The 14,834-nt window shown below is 44.8% G+C and overlaps 1 protein-coding gene across 2 annotated transcripts in view; it reads right to left on the bottom strand.

Moving 5' to 3' along the window:
• Window positions 1-14,389, bottom strand: part of PRPF6 (pre-mRNA processing factor 6) — a 46,448-nt gene extending 32,059 nt beyond the window's left edge. Inside the window, exons 1-7 of one of the 2 annotated variants that reach the window (XM_023626959.2) lie at window positions 14,099-14,389; window positions 12,137-12,305; window positions 10,698-10,816; window positions 8,052-8,130; window positions 7,404-7,580; window positions 7,029-7,184; window positions 169-263 (exon numbers count right to left, since the gene is read on the bottom strand). In XM_023626959.2, the coding sequence (XP_023482727.1) occupies window positions 169-263; window positions 7,029-7,184; window positions 7,404-7,580; window positions 8,052-8,130; window positions 10,698-10,816; window positions 12,137-12,305; window positions 14,099-14,169 (866 nt within the window). In that variant the 5' untranslated portion in view covers window positions 14,170-14,389. Of the gene's footprint in view, window positions 1-168; window positions 264-7,028; window positions 7,185-7,403; window positions 7,581-8,051; window positions 8,131-10,697; window positions 10,817-12,136; window positions 12,306-13,102; window positions 13,388-14,098 lie in introns of those variants that run through there. The other variant, XM_023626960.2, reaches the window with a different exon arrangement.
• Window positions 14,390-14,834: the final 445 nt, after the last annotated feature.

The following is a 14,834-nucleotide window of genomic DNA, read 5'->3' as shown; positions in this document are numbered from 1 at the left end:
ACGGGGCCAGCCCCAGCCAGATATATTTTAAATAGAAAATGAAACTACTCCACTATGTATTCCTTAGACTATCCATCCTATTTTGGCTGCATATTTCTCAAATAAAATCCAAAACATTCTAGGCAAGCAGAGTCCCACCCCAACCCACTAGTTCTGCAGAGCACTCACTTGATGTCCCCTCCATGGGTTGGGATCATGGAATTTAAATCCGTCAGATAGCCTTTGGGGTCGACCACAGTCTGTCCACTCACCGAGTCAGACACCTGCAAGACAGGCCAAGCCAAGTTGATTAGAAAGGGCAGGAATGCCCAAAACGAAGGACTCAACATCCCTGGAGCCCCTTCCCACCGTCTTGACTACCAGTGGATATGGAAACTCTAAAAGTAGGAAAATGACCTTAACTCAAACCACAGTTTTTGATGATGATAAACAAATTTCATCTACATGGAACAAAAATTTACATTAAAAAAGTGAAACCATAAAAGTTCTAGGAAAAAAAAAACATAACTGGACATAAGAAAGGTCTATCTAAGAATGAGCGAAACTCAGAAGTCATAAAAGATTCATTATTTCAACTACTTTCTTTACATCTGCAATGTAGCAGTTCATTATACCATTCTCTGTAGTTATTTTAAAATCACTATGATAAACAACAAAAAGCCCGAGTGAAAAACGGGAACAGGGTCTTAGCTAATGCAGCAAGACCAGAAAAGGATGAAGCTTTCATCCTGTTCACAGATGACTTGACTGTCTATGTAGAAAATCTACAAAAAATCTCTCAGAACTAATAAGCAATTATAGCAAGGTTTCAGAATACAAAAGTCAACTGCTTTTCTATATGCCTGCAAGGAACAAATGGAATCAAATACACATTAACATTTACATTACCACCCAAAAATGTGAAATACTTAAGTATTAATCTAACAAACACATACAAGATCCACATGAGGAAGACTACAAAACTCTGATGAAAAAAATCAAACAACCAAATAAATGGAGAGAGATTCCATATTCATGGCAAGGAAGACCCAGTACTGTCCCCCAGATATCAGTTCTTTCCAACTTGATCCATAGATTCAATGCAATTCCAATAAAAATCCCAGCAAGCTATTTTGTGGATATTGAGAAACTGATTCTAAAGTTTACATGGAGAAATAAAAGACCCAGAATAGGCAACACAACATTGAAACAGAATAACAAAGTTGGAAGACTGACACTATCCGACTTTGAGATTTAAAATAAAGCTACAATAATCAAGACAGTGTGGTATTGGTGAAAGAATAGACAAATAGATCAGTGGCACAGAAGATAGAGCCATATAAATATAGTCAATTGGTCTTTGACAAAGGAGCAAAGACAATACCATGGAGCAAAGACAGTCTCTTCAAGAAATGGTGCTGGAACAACCAGACATCCACACAGCAAAATAATGAGTCTAGACAAGTCTTTTACAAAAATCAACTCAAAGTGAATCAAGGACCTAAATATAAAATGCAAAACTATAAGATTCCTGGATGGTAACATAGGAGACAATCTGGATGACCTGGGGTTTGGTGATGACTTTTTAGATACAACATCAAAGGCATGATTCATAAAGAATTGATAAACTGGACTTCATTAAAATTTAAAATTTCTGTCTGTGAAAGACACTGTGAAGAGAATGAAAAGACAAGTATGGTGACATATAAAAACTAGATTATTGCTGGGAACACAATGCAATCTATACAGAAACTGAAATATAATAATGTACACCTAAAACTTACACAACGTTATAAGCCAATACAACCTCAATTTAAAAAAAAAGGACAGAATCAAAACACAAGCCAGAGACTAGGAGAAAATATCTGCAAAAGACACATCTGATACAGGACTGTTACCTAAATAGACAAAGAACTCTTAAAACACAACAAAAACGAAACAAACAACCCAACTAAAAAATGGGTCAAAGCCCTGAAAAGACCCCTCACCAAAGAAGACATACAGATGCAAATAAGCACATGAAAAGACGCCCCACACCCTATGTCAGCAGGAAAACAGAAATTAAAACAACATTGAGATAACCACTATACACCTATTAGAATGGCCAAAATCTGGAACACTGACACCAAATGATGGTGAGGAAGTGGAGCAACAGGAAATCTCATTTGTTGCTGGTGGGAACGCAAAATGGTGCAGTCACTTTGGAAGACAGTTTGGTGGTTTCTAACAATCTACACATACTCTCACCATACGATCCAGTAATTGCACGCCTTGGTATCTACCCAAAGAACATGAAAACTTATGTCTACACAAAAACCTGAACACAGATGTTTATAAGCAGCTTTACTCATAATTGCCAAAAAGTGGAAGCAACCAAGATGTCCTTCAAGGTGAATGAATAAATAAACTTCAAGATGAATTCCAGAAAATGGAATATTATTCAGTGATGAAAAGAAATGAGCCGTCAAGCCATGAAAAGACGTGGAGGAAACTTAAATGAGTATCACTAAGTGAAAGAAGCCAATCTGAAAAGGCTACATGCTGCATGATTCCAACTATAAGATATTCTGGAAAAGGGAAAACTATGGAGACAATAAAAAGATGAGAGGTTGCCTGGGAGTAGCAGGAGGGATGAAGGTGGAGCAGACGATGGTTAGGGCAGCAAAACTACTCTGTGTGATACTATAAGGATGGATGCACGTCCTCGAACATTTGTCCAAAGCCACAGAATGTACAACAGCAAGAGTGAACCCTTCTGTAAACGATGGACTCTGGGTGATTCTGATGTGTAACGCAGGTTCTTCAACTGTGACAAATGCACCATCAGGTGGGGGATGTTGATATGGAGGAGGCTATGATGTGTGGGGCAGGGGGTATATGGGAAATTTCTGTACCTGCTTCTCAGTTTTGCTGTGAACCTAAAACTGCTCTTGAAAAAGGACTTGAGGGGCCGGCCCAGTGGTGAAGCGGTTAAGTGCGCACGTTCCACTTCATTGGCCCAGGTCTGTCAGTTCGGATCCCGGGTGCGGACATGGCACTGTTCAGCAAGCCATGCTGTGGTAGGTGTCCCACATATAAAGTAGAGGAAGGTGGGCAGAGATTTCGCTTAGGGCCAGTCTTCCTCAGCAAAAAGAGGAGGATTGGCAGCAGATGTTAGCTCAGGGCTAATCGTCCTAAAAAAAAAAAAAAAAAAAAAGACACCAAGTCCTTTTCTTTTTTTTTTTTTTTTCAGCCAGCCCTGGTGGTCTAGTGGTAGAGATTTGGTACTCTCACTGCTGCAGCCCAGGCTCATTTACCAGGAACCATCCCACCCATCTGTTAGTTGTCATACTGTGGCAGCGGTGGCTCACACAAAGAACTAAAACTAACAACTAGGATACACAACCATGGATGTTAGCTCAGGGCCAATCTTCCTCAGCAAAAAGAGGAGGATTGGCAGCAGATGTTAGCTCAGGGATAATCTTCCTCAAAAAAAAAAAAAGGGGGGACTTGAATAGACATTTCTCCAAGACAGAAATAGTCACTAAGCACATGAAATGATACCTGACATCACTAATCAGGTAAATGCAAATGAAAACCACAATGAGACATCACTTCACACTCATTAGGATGCCTATTATTAAAAAATCAGAAAATAACAAGTGTTGTCAAGGATGTGGAGAAACTAGAACCTTTATGAGGTCCTGCTCTGCTGGCAATCTAAAACAGTGCAGCTACTGTGGAAAACAGTATGGTGGTTCCTCCAAAAATCAAAAATAGCATTACCAGATGAACCAGCAGTTCCACTTCTGCGTTTATATCCAAAAGAATTGGAAGGAGAGACTCCAACAGCTGTTTGTACACCAAGGCTCACAGCAGCGTTTCTCACTATAGCCAAAAGGCAGAAGCAAGCTATGTCCATCAAGAGATAACTAAAGAAACAAAATGCAGCCCATACACACACATAAAGCGATGTCACCCAGCTTTAGAAAGGAAGGAAATCCTGACACCGCCTACAGCACAGACGAACCCTGAGAACGTTATGCTCAGAGAAACAAGCCAGGCACAAAAGGAGAAGCACTGTGTGAATGCACTCACGTGAGGCACCTTGAGGAGTCAAATTCAGAGACACAAAGTAGGATGGTGGAGCCAGGGCTGGGGGAGGGGAGGGAGTTGGCGTTTATTGGGGACAGAGTTTCCATTTGGGGAGATGAGAAAGTTCTGGAGACGGATGGTGGGGATGGTGCACAACAACGTGAATGTACTTAATGGCACTGAAATGTGCACTTAAAATGGTTAAAACAGAAAATTTGATCTTGCATATATTTTACCACAAAAAAATTAACCATGATAAAGTCTTTTCAAAGAAAATATTTCTATATTCCACACACAAGTCTGAAAGAGCACAACAAAGGAGAGCAGATACACGCAACATAAATGATCACTGTGTTAAAACTTAAGAGGAAAACGGGCAAATGACAAAAGCAGCATTTCACAGAAGAGTTGCCCAAGACAAACAAACAGGAAAGATGCCCCACTTCACCAGTAACGAAAATGCAGATTAAGGCTTGCTGAGGCGAAGGGAGTTTGCCTTTGAGATTGGCAAAAACGACAAAGACAATGACCGCTGAGCCAGCATTGCCAACGGTGTGATCACACAGACATGCTCATCTCATGTTGCTGAGCATGAAATGCCATGTGTTTGAAAGACAATTTGGTATTTAAGTGAAAATACACTGATCCAACAACTCCACTTTAAAGATACTATACAAATGTTTCCTTAATGTGCAAAGATAAAAGCATGAGGAGTTCGTCAAAGCATGGCTTATAACAGTAAAAAAGTAGCAACAACACAAAAGGACCATTAACCAAGGACAAAATCATGATACTCGGAAACAATGAACTATTCTCCAATTATAAAGTAGATACACATCTAGGAACACGAAAACATGTGCAATTGTTTTAATTGGTAAGCTACTGGATTTATATTATAAAATATTTGCTCACCAGAAAAAATTTAAGAGGCACAGTAAAAGCTCAACTAAAATTTAAAACTTCCCACTGCATCAAATAGTAATGGTTGAATAGTTCACTACATTATTTTTCTACTTCCAAGTACGTGTGAAATTTTTCCTTAAAAACCGTTTAACACGGGGCTGGCTCTGAGGCTGAGTGGTTAAGTTCGCACGCTTCACTGCGGCAGCCCAGGGTTCGGATCCTGCGTGCGGACACAGCACCACTCGTCAGGCCACGTTGAGGTGGCGTCCCACATCCCACAACTAGAAGGACCTGCAACTAAGATATACAACTATGTATCCAGCGGGGGGGCGGGGGGGGGAGGGGGGGAGGAGGTTTGGGAAATAAAGCAGGGAAAAAAAAAAAGATTGGCAACAGTTGTTAGCCCAGGTGCCAATCCTTAAAAAAAAAAAAAGGCAACAGTTGTTGCCTTAAATCGTTAAAAAAAAAAAAAAAAAAAAACCGTTTAACACTTCGCTCCCACTCCACACACCTAGCTTGTTCCCCGGTGGTGTGGGTGTGCAGCCCTGGACACTTTCCACGATGTGCAAACACATGCGTGTGTGGACATTCTCTTCCCCAGCACAAATGGAAAACTACACATACTACTCTACCACTGGTTTTCATGTGCATGATGACTTTTTCACAATTTGTTGGTTCTTTTGACTTTACAGTGCTTTCTTTTTTGCAAGTTCTTAATTTGTACGTAATCAAATGTGAAAGTCTTTTCCTTGTTGGTTTCTGATGTGCATGTCACAATTATAAAGGTTTTCCACCTCACCTGGGTTTTCTGGAGCATTTAATGGAGCACATGCCCCCCAACGGCCACAACAATTTACTAGGATGCAGAAAGAAAATATGTGCATTTAACTTTTATGTAAACAGGGAAGGACATTAAATTTCGTTCACAGTGAGCATGAGGCTTGTCAGGAGTGCCTTCATCCGGTCTGCGTGTCAGGCAGCCCTTTGTCACCTTCGACAGCCCCCAGTCCCCCGAGAGGGAGCAGGAGTACCCACCATGGCTGGCCCTTTGCTGTGGGCACTCTGAGTGCACTGCACCTGTGCATGTCCTGTAGGTAGATGCAAGAACCAGCCTGAATGCAGAATCCCGTCACTCTAATGGGACAGGAACTGTACATCATCACAGGTCTGCTTGTCTTGTGACAAAGCACTTCAAAAAATAAACATTTCATAGAGGGTCAGCCCCAGTGGCCTGGTGGTTAAGTCTGGTGCTCCACTTTGGCAGCCAAAGTTCGGTTCCCAGGCACAGACCTACAGCATTCATCAGTGGCCATGCTGTGGCGGTGGCTCACATACAAAAAGAGGAAGATTAGCAACAGATGTTAGCTCAGGGCAAATCTTCCTCAGCAAAAAAAAAAAAAAAGAAAGAAAGAAATTTAGAATTAGCCTATGATCCTGCAACTCACTTCTGGGTATATACCCAAAAGAACTGAAAGCAAGATCTGCACACCCATCTTCATAGCAGCATTATTCACAATAGCTAAAACAGGGAAGCAACCCAAGTATCCATTGATAGATGAATGGATAAGCAAAATGTGGTATATACGTACTGAATATTATTCAGCCTTAAAAAGCAAGGACATTCTGACATATGCTACAACATGGATGAACCTTGAGGACATTCTGCTAAGTGAAACAAGCCAGTCACAAAAAGACAAATAGTGCATGCATCCACTTCCAAGAGATACTTAGGGTAGTCAAAATCATAGAGACAGAAAGCAGAATGCTGGTTGCTGGGGCCTGGGAGGGGTTACAGCTTAATGGGTATACACAGTTTCAGTTTTACAAGATGAAAGAGTTGTGGAGATGGACAGTGGCGATGGTCGCACAACAATGTGAATGTACTTAATGCCACTGAACTGTGCACTTAAAAATGGTTAAGATGAAAAATTTATGTGTATTTTACAATTAAAAAATTTGGACAAAAGTTAAAAAAAATAAACATTTCACAAATATACATTCGTTTTATAATCAGAAAACAAAAGTTTTTAAGTATCACCTGTATGAAAATGTTGCATGACATAAACTCTCACCTGGCTCAGCCTCATGTCCATCAAAGTGTTTCTCGCTTGGCCGATCTTCCTCATGTCCAGCTCACCTGTGCCAGGTGTCATCAATCCAGGTGTCATTCCACCTGGGTATGGAGTATTCAGTCCACCTGGATAGGGTGTGTTAAGACCTCCAAATTGCTGGAGAGGAAGAAGACAAAACGCTAGCTTGCATTTCCATGTAGAAGAACCTGAAATCCTTCTATCATAGCCTGACATACACCGCTGCACAGACAAGACTCAGCCACAGCACAGCTACTGAACTACAGAAGCACCTTCTGCAACACCACCCAGAGCCCCCACCACTGGCCCATCGACCAGACTAAAGGAGTCCCATTTGCCTTCTTTTTGGATGCTCACAGTTTGTCGAGGATCCACTGAAGTATGGTTCTCTCCAGTCTGTAAATGTTTGGCAAAGAAACTGTCAGGAACAGGGGTCAGCTTCTCATAGCGCGGGTTCCGCTGGCGTTTGTTTCTGGCATCGCCAACCTCAGGGATGCTAAGCCACTCTTCTTCTGTGACTTCTGCCAACTTCCTCTGGAAACACCGACCCCCGAAAACGTTAATTCTCTGGCAGAATTTCACATGCACAAGAAAAATTATGCTCTCCCTGATCCCTAGCCCCCAAATCATCATGCCTTAGGATTTCGAGGCGGAAATGGTTATGTGGTTTCTCTTAAAAAAATCAATTTGTTGGATCTGCTCTACTTCACTCAAATGTAAATTCTTCTGTCAAAGCTCAGAGGACACAGTTTAGGAAATCTTATGTACAAATGGAGTTAAAGATACAAAGAAAACAAGCTCCTCTGTCCCGCCTTTCTCAGTGGGGGAGGAGAGGCTTTCTGCACAAATCAACATATACTTAAACATATAAAGGGGGACCTTCCACCATCTGAATCAAATGAAGAGCAAAGTCAGTGAGGTCTCTTCAGTTCCACTCCAGGGCAGTCTGGTTCTCTGCTTGGTAGGTTAAGTACACTAGAAACAGCATGTCATCTATCTGCTTACTTTGAGATCTGAAAACTGTTGTTGGATTTTGGGGCGTTCCATGCGGTATTTCTCAATTTCTTCTTTCTCCCTTTGCTCCCTAGAAAGTAAAATGTGCGCATGCATTAGAAACACTGGATGTTTACTCTGAAAGTCACTTTATTATACTTAAATCACAAAAAAGAATAACTCCACACATTCAAGACTGAAATTAAATATATTTTAAGGTAACAAAGGATACATTCACAAATACAGTAACTCAATTATCTACCACATGAAAATATGCAGAAATTCACCAAAATAAAAACGATTTGTCTTACTCTGACATAAACACCTGCATTTGAGCACAAGTATACCAATGCTCTAAAACCCTACACAATTCCAAAGGTAGGCCCTTTCTGTGAATGCTCAACTGAGAGGAAAAGCTGAACCATTGTCCTAGTTGCCCACCTGACTCTCTACCTGTCGCTGCTTCCCTCTCTTCCAAGTCAATAGTGCCCCTCCACAAACAACCAGCCCTCTGTCAGCTTTACTGCTCCATCGGCCAGAACTACCGGTCTGTGCCAACCCCCGCACAACTGATCTTCAGGGATGGAGAGTGACTGGGTTAGTGGTAATTTAAAACCAGGTCTAGGGACTTGGAAAAAATCTGCAGGTTAGATTTGAACAAAGAGTAACAGGAAACTGTGACAAAGTACCAACCACATTACGCAAACAAGTTGATATGAACCAAGGAGCTAATACACTCTAACATCGAGATGTACACTTTCCTCTGTAAAGGAAAAGGAAAATATCCGTAGGTAGGAACTGGAATGTATTAAGACAAATCACGTGCTTGGAAAAGACAGACACCTCTCCATAAGCTGGACACAGTCAGGCATCATGGCTCCTAATGCAAAGCAACAGACACAGATGCACCTATCAGGTTTTCTGGCCAAAAATGTTCCACCTGATTTTAATCAAGCCTCAGGCACCAACTTCCACTGCACAGGAAATACTGAGAGCAGAACAAGTTCAAGGACAGCCTGAGGAGACAGGCAGCCATTCCATAATTTGGACCGTTCTACAAAACAACTTATCTCTTCAAAAGGCCAATGTCACGAAAAGGTTAAAAATGGGGGTGCAGGAGTGGTTAGGACACATGATCTGAGGAGTGATTCTGATTGTATCTGGTTTGAAAAAAGCAGTTCTATAATGTTCTGGGGACAAGCAGGGAAATACGGAGGCGGACTGGCTATCAGGTGACGAAGAATCAGCCTTCACGTTGCTGAGCATGACAAAGGTGCTGCTGCGCTGACAAGGGAGACGGACAGCTGAGCTGAGGGCAAACTGGCCCTGACATGACCCAGCAAACACCACCTGCAGATGCGGATGCAACAAGCGTGCAAGCTGTGAACAAGTGTGGAGACTGCCTGGGGGCACGTGTGTGTTTGCTACACTATTCTACTTGTTTATATGAAAATTTTTCATAATAAAGTTTTTAAAAGCCAACCACTTTTCTAAAACCACTTAATATGACAACTTTCTATACATATCCATGTCATTCAGGTTTTATGAATGAATTCCAGAAGACTAGATTCAAATCTTTAGTATGCAAAACCAGGCACACAATTACTACAAATGTATATTCACACACATCAATTTAATAACAAGCTTTAAAAAAAACTCCCCTGAAGAACTATATTTCACGCCTCTAAAATGATCTTGAAAAACAAAAGTTCTACATCTACTACAGGAAGTTACAAAATTGTACACATAATGAGCAAGAGAAAAAGGAAAGTGAACCAAAATGTTAACTGTCACTTTCTGGGTTTATGAATAAATGTTATCCTCTTACCTATAGTTAATCTCATTATCCTACAGTCTATAATGAGAATATATTCTTTCTCTGACAAAAAAATGTAACAAACTTACAAAGCAATATAATTTATTATGATTTGCAAGAGTGTGTGTTCACTTTGCATAAGCTTCCCCAGAGCAAGGACAGGAAACGCAGAAAGTTGCCTTACCAATGGGTACACTGAGGCAACATCAACACAAAGACGGGCCAGACCAACCTTCCACGCAAGACCCCCACTAAGGGCCCCAAGGAGAAAACATGAGGGCCTTGCTGAAGAGCAGTCTTGCCTTCAACAGGACTCCAAGGACAGACACTCCTTCGCTTGCTGGGGCCTCGCTCCCTGCAGGCTCACTGCAGTCTGCCCCCAGAAGCCCAGCCCGATGCCCCACAGTCCCCGTGGTCATGCCCCAATAGGGAGGTGTGGAACGAGACTCTCAAGGCCCAACGGCCTGCCCAAGAGGATTTAGATGTTCATTCGCCACCCTGAGTTAACTTCCAAATTACTTAATATACATTACTTGACATCACTATGCCCATTTCAAAGATGGGAACCCTGATGTGTACTCAGAACAATCCTCCAAATTTTATCAGTTTCTGGAAAACCAGACAGAGTTCTTAAACTCTCCATCTAGGCCCCAGGCCCAAAGACTCCTCCGCAGCCCAGCATTTACCCAAGTGCGGCTGCCATGGACCAAGACCCAGGCGGCCTCAAAGCTGAGCAGACACACATACTATTCTTGCAACCTTTCTCCAAGTCTGAAATAAGTCAAAACAAAACTTTTTTAAAAAGTTAGATAAACTTTTAAAACGGCAATCATTTGTTTTACCTTCTTTCTTTTCTTCTTTCATCCATCCTTTTATCCAGAGCTGCATAAATAGCATCTGCTTCCTCATCATCTTTCTCGTAGGGCCCACTTGAGAAGAGGCTCCCGGCATAGCCATTAAACTGAGAACCAAACACCACACTTAAGAGGGCCAGCTTTTCCTCCAACACAGTCCCCACCAGCAGAACCAGAGAACAATCCTAGTTGTAAAATGCTTGCTAAACAAGGTTTTTGAATCAGACAAACCCAAACTGAGGGATAAAACTGTCAGTACTCTTCGAAAGTGTCAAGGGCTTGAAGGTGGAGCAGCTCTCCGCATTGGAGGAGAGTCAGAAGACACAACCAAAGGCAACGTGGGATCCTGGAATAGGTCCTGGACCAGAGACAGGACACAGGTGGAAAAACAGGTGTGGAATGCAAATAAGATTACAGATCAGTTAAGAGTGCTGTATCACTTTAATTTTCTGGTTTCAATAACTGAATTAAGATCACGCAAGATGGGGAGAAGCTTGTGAAGGGTATGCAGGGATCCTCCATATTATTTTTGAAGTTCCCTGTAAATTTAAAATTATTTCAGAATTAAATCTTTTTAAAAATCTTTTCCTCTAAGGAAAAGTACCATCTGTTAGAACACATCTGAAGAAAACTTCAATTGCCCAAATACCAGTTAACTAAGAGGGTGAACGCTAAAGCAAAAGAGAGCAAATGTGATCACCAGTTTCACTTTCCGTCTTCAACACGAGAGATCAACCAAGATAAAACACCAATACAGAGGTGCTAATATCTGCAAGGACATTTCTTTTTTTCTTTTCTTTTTTTGTGAGGACAATGGTCCCTGGGGTAACATCTGTGCCCATCTTCCTCTATTTTGTATGTGGGATGCCATCACAGCATGGCTTGATGAGTGGTGTGTAGGTCCATGCCCAGAATCCAAACCTGCAAACCCTGGGCTGCCAAAGCAGAGTACCCAACTTAACCACTATATCACTGGGCCAGCCCCAGGACACCTCTTTTAAAGATTTTATTTTTTTTCCTTATTCCCCCCAAATCTCCCGGTAGATAGTTGTATATTTTTTCTAGTTGTGGGTCCTTCCAGCTGTGGCATGTGGGCTGCCACCTCAGCATGGCCTGATGAGCGGTGCCATGTCCGTGCCCAGGATTCAAACTGGCGAAACCCCGGGCAGCCAACGCAGAGCGTTCGAACTTAACCACTTGGCCACGGGGCTGGCCCCAGGACATCTCCTTTAAAGAGACAACAAAAGTGTACATTTTTGTATTTTTCCTGCTCCCCTCTCACCTGCTGCTAAACATATTCCTTGAATAGCCAAAATATGAAATGTAACAGCCACTCCCAGCCACTCATCACAGATGCCAACAGCACACTGGGTTAACAAGCTGGTCAGCCCTTCTGGAGACTGGCCGGGGAGCCCACCACCAGTCACCTCGTCATAGTTGGTGTCATTCAGATCCTCGTCGTCATCATCCGCAGCCTGGCTTTTCTTCATCTGGTCCCCGACAGTTCTCTTGCCGGGGGGTGCATGGCGGTCATCCACAGGATCATTTGCATCCCGGGCAGGCCCAATGTCCGACCGGGTGGTAAAGCCAGTGGCACTGCAGAAGACCCCGAGAAGCCCCTTTATCTGGGTGACCTTGTTCCCACGTTCTGCCCTCCACAGTCGTCACTGGACAACCCCTCTTTTTCCAACACCTCTGGGAAACCTCAAAGATCCAGATGGCAGTGAACTACGCACAGCCACGTTCTCTAACATTACTAGCCTGTTCAGGGGAGAAATCTTCTGACCTAACCTGAGGAGGTTACCAAGACTATCTTTTGCCACCCCACATTCTCCTTGAGAGTCACCAGGGCAGCAGACCTCCCTCCTTCTCAAGCACCAGCCTCCCACTTCCAACAACCTGCTAGTCATCCCCCCCCCAAGACCCAACTTGACCCAATCACACTTCCTCTTCGTGCCTGCCCTGCAGCTGCTCTGGGCTGTCCCAGCTGATGACAGCAGTGCCACCCCAGGCACCATGGCATCAGCTTTGCCTCCCTCTTCCTCCTTCTCCATCCCATCTGTTGCCAAGTTCTACTGAGTCCACCTTCAAAAGCCCTCCTCCCCAGACCATGACTCCCATCACAGCTGGGAACCAAGTTAGCCAGCCCTTCCTGCAGCCTTCCTCCGCTTCGATGCCACTCTGACTGTGGCATTCGGAAGACTTCTGTCTTTCCAGTGCCTGCAGGAGATCTGACCCCTCTGGCCTCCTGTAGCTCCACTCCATTCACTACATGTTCCAGTCAGAGACTCCTTGCTACTCCCTCATCGTCCTCCACGCCAAGTGCCCAACACACAAAATGTCAGTTCCTCCTCTAACTTTGGCACGTCTCTCCATCCCTAAATCCAGCTCACCTTCTAAACTTGGTCCAATGCCACTCCACAGAGTATTCCCTGATCGCTGGAACCCCAGAGTTCTAAATCTCTTCCTCTTCATGTACTTATTTATGCAAACACCTCATATCTCCTAGTAAACAGCAGGTCCTCTGAAAATAGTGTCAATACCTTAGACTTATGTGTGTCTCACAGATTCTAACATAATACCCCCAACAAGAGAAACCCAATAGTTTTCCTAATCAAATGAATAATCCAACAAATAGGATGTTAACGCCTGCTCATTTATTCAACAACTTGTGGTAGTCATCTGTGAGAGAGGCATAGGAGACCCAGTCATAAGCCTCACAGGTGGCATCCCTGCCCCTGGGGAGCTCAGAGTTCGAACAAGCAGCATATCACGACCAACACTATAGGGAAAGAATGAGGCACTACCAGCGGCCACAGAGAGGAACCTAGCCCGGAATGTCGGGAAAGGATCATTCATGTTTAAAAGACAGGTTGAGGGGTCTGCCTGGCCTAGGGAGGGTAACCACGGTGTTCCAACCACGTGTCAGTGATGCACTCGCTCGTCAGAGCAGACCAGCAAAATGATGTTATTACCCATCTTACAGACCAGAAAACGGGCCAACCCACAGTTAAACCCCAAATCACACACCTCTTCGGTACAGGCAGAACTCATACTCGCGTCTGTCCTAATCCCAAAGCACTGTTCTTCCTACAAGGATTAAGCCAAACTGCCTAGTAGCTTAATTTTTATCATTGTTCTCGTCTTCCTCGTCGCCATCGGCGAGCTACCCTAATCCGGCTGCCTCCCGGGAAGAACTGCGGGCAGTTAGAACGGTCTAGCCCGGGTCGGCACCCTGCGCCTGCCCCTGCCTCGGCCCCGGCCCGGGCCCTTGGCCTCTGCCCCGGGCCCCTGCCCCTACCCCAGACCCAGCCCGGCCCGGTCTCTTCCCCCGGCCCCGGCCCCGGCCCCAAGAGCGCGCGGCCCGCGCCGCCCACCCCAGACCTCACCCCCGGCCCAGGCCCGGCACGTAGCCGAGCGGCGCGGGCATGCCCAGGAACGGCTTCTTCTTCTTGTTCATGGCGCCAGGGACGACGAAGATCTGGAAGCGAAAGGACGGAGGCCGCAGCCAGAGGCGAAAACCCCGAGACGTCCGCGGTTTCGCCTCACTTCACGGGCTCGGCGTCACCCGCGCCCCGGAAGCAGAGAGCGCGGTCCGCACGAGGCCCCGCCCGCCTTGAATTCCCGAGACGGAAGTTCCGGAAAAGCGTTTTCCGGCGACTTCCGGCGGCGGCTAAGAGGCAGAGATGCGGCAGGCGCATGCGCGGGCACGCCTGTTTGTGGTGAGGCGGGCGGGCGAGGAGGTGACACCATCCTGGGCAGATCAGGCGGGAGCTCAAAACAGCCTGGTGCATCCTTGCTTACTACGTGCTCTCGATGCCTTGCCGAGGAGGCCCCCTGTCCGAGCGGGACCCATGGGTCCTCTCCTCTGAGCCTGCCGGGCCGCCAGGGACCCTGCGATGCAGCCCTGGCCGCCCACCCTGCCCTTTAGAGTCTCCCTGGCCCTAGGCAGGCCCTAACGCGTCTGAGCGCAGGTGCACACCTATCCAGTTTCCAGGGTCCGGCTTGTGCAGGTGTATGTGTCGTGATTGCGGGCACATCTGGCTGCATGTGCCTGTGTGCAGACTGCTGCCCTTGCTCTCAGCGCTCAGATGCCTGGCCCCACTTGGGCCACTGTCCCTGTAC

This window comes from Equus caballus, chromosome 22, assembly GCF_041296265.1.
Source record: "Equus caballus isolate H_3958 breed thoroughbred chromosome 22, TB-T2T, whole genome shotgun sequence".
NCBI lineage: Eukaryota > Metazoa > Chordata > Mammalia > Perissodactyla > Equidae > Equus > Equus caballus.
Note: the sequence above shows the minus strand (reverse complement) of the source record. Positions and strands in the feature narration are given on the sequence as shown.